This window comes from Opisthorchis viverrini, assembly GCF_000715545.1.
Source record: "Opisthorchis viverrini unplaced genomic scaffold opera_v5_881, whole genome shotgun sequence".
Classification (NCBI taxonomy): Eukaryota; Metazoa; Platyhelminthes; class Trematoda; order Opisthorchiida; family Opisthorchiidae; genus Opisthorchis; species Opisthorchis viverrini.
Genome location: NW_008752608.1, coordinates 16,351 through 17,713, shown reverse-complemented (window position 1 = coordinate 17,713; position 1,363 = coordinate 16,351). Strand labels below are relative to the sequence as shown.

Sequence of the window (1,363 nt, the reverse complement as noted above, 5' to 3'; positions counted from 1 at the left end):
ACCGAAAATGTAAGCTACCAATGTGATGGGAGTCAACTTAAGGTTGCAGTCAGCCTTTGCGCTGTGGGTGATCCAACACATCAACTACACCCATTTCTGATCCGTCGACTACTCTGTAACACTGTCAGAAGCCCCTTTATTTAGACGGTATTGGTTGCCGAGTGACCAAGAATTTAGCTGAAAAATTAATTTTCTGATTTTGTTGTTCACCAGAAGAGATAAATAATGGATTCATCAGCCGTTAATTGATACACCATTTCTCGCAATTGATTGGAGGGAAGTATACTGAGTTTCCTAACATAGTCAGTCATGTGTTTCACCGAGGTTCTACTGTATATAAACCGCCGCTCTTCCCGGAACAACGCAAACTTCTGGTACATTTCGGATGTTGTTGAGCGCACGAAAGTTGCATGTTGCTGCAGTAAGAGCTTTTGACACAATTCGTATAAAAAGCTTTGAGTTGTCGAGGAACTCCTGATACCGGCGGTCATTTTTTCATCGTAAACAGGGAAGAAATCGTCTGAACTCAGTCAGTTTTCACTGCTAAATGCCGTCGAGGTTTTGGTACTCACAAAGAAATTTCCTGATTACGGAAATACTGATCACTGTTTCACCAGATCATTGGGTATTGTTAATTACTGCATGAACACTGTGACCGAAATCATCATCATTGTCAGCTGTACTAATCGCGTACTCGTCGTGCGGTGGTTTTGTCTGTCGCAGTTACGGTCCCCGAAGATTGGAGGAGGGGATAGATAGCTGCGCATTGCAGGCGGGAGATGATAGNGTATCAATCCGTGAACCCGTGAATCCGTGTTTAAATGCGCCATTTGTGATGGATCTGTTGTTTGCCCAAACAGGCAACTTTTTGTAAAACACATTGATAGCCCTGACAGACTCAAATTGTGAATGCTCGCCACTTGCGGCATGTATCGATATGAATTCATGCTTTCCGTTCGTCCGATGCAAGAAGAAAAATATTAAGTAAGTCATTGGGTTTATCGGCTTCGTGCATTGGTGGGTCACTGGATTTTCTGACAAACTTGAACGTTCCCTGATTAGAGGTGCGAATGCCCAGAAACGTCTGTACAGATGTGAGCACAGCTAGCGCAGCTCAGAGTATACCGGATTTTTTGGTTTTCACGAGCATGGGAGTGACTGTTATGTAAACTCATGTAATTTATGGTGTTACAATCGTGTAGCTTTAAATGTTAAGTGCATCGAAGAGACTGGAATTTTCCCGTGTTATTAGGCAGGCAAAGGACGTATTGTGACCACAAGATGTCATCACATCTGCATGGTGGTCGCATTTCACCGAATTTCCCTGCTTGAATTTTTCCCCACGGATACGGGTAACTCTGAT

At 43.4% G+C, this 1,363-nt stretch overlaps 1 protein-coding gene across 1 annotated transcript in view; it reads left to right on the top strand.

The window, feature by feature from the left end:
• Positions 1 to 937: 937 nt before the first annotated feature.
• The window catches only part of T265_15771 (hypothetical protein), a gene marked incomplete at both ends in the record, with an annotated part of 9,624 nt that continues 9,198 nt past the window's right edge, over positions 938 to 1,363 (top strand). The window contains one exon of the mRNA XM_009179106.1: positions 938 to 984. Coding sequence (XP_009177370.1) covers positions 938 to 984 — 47 coding nt within the window. The remainder of the gene's footprint in view (positions 985 to 1,363) is intronic.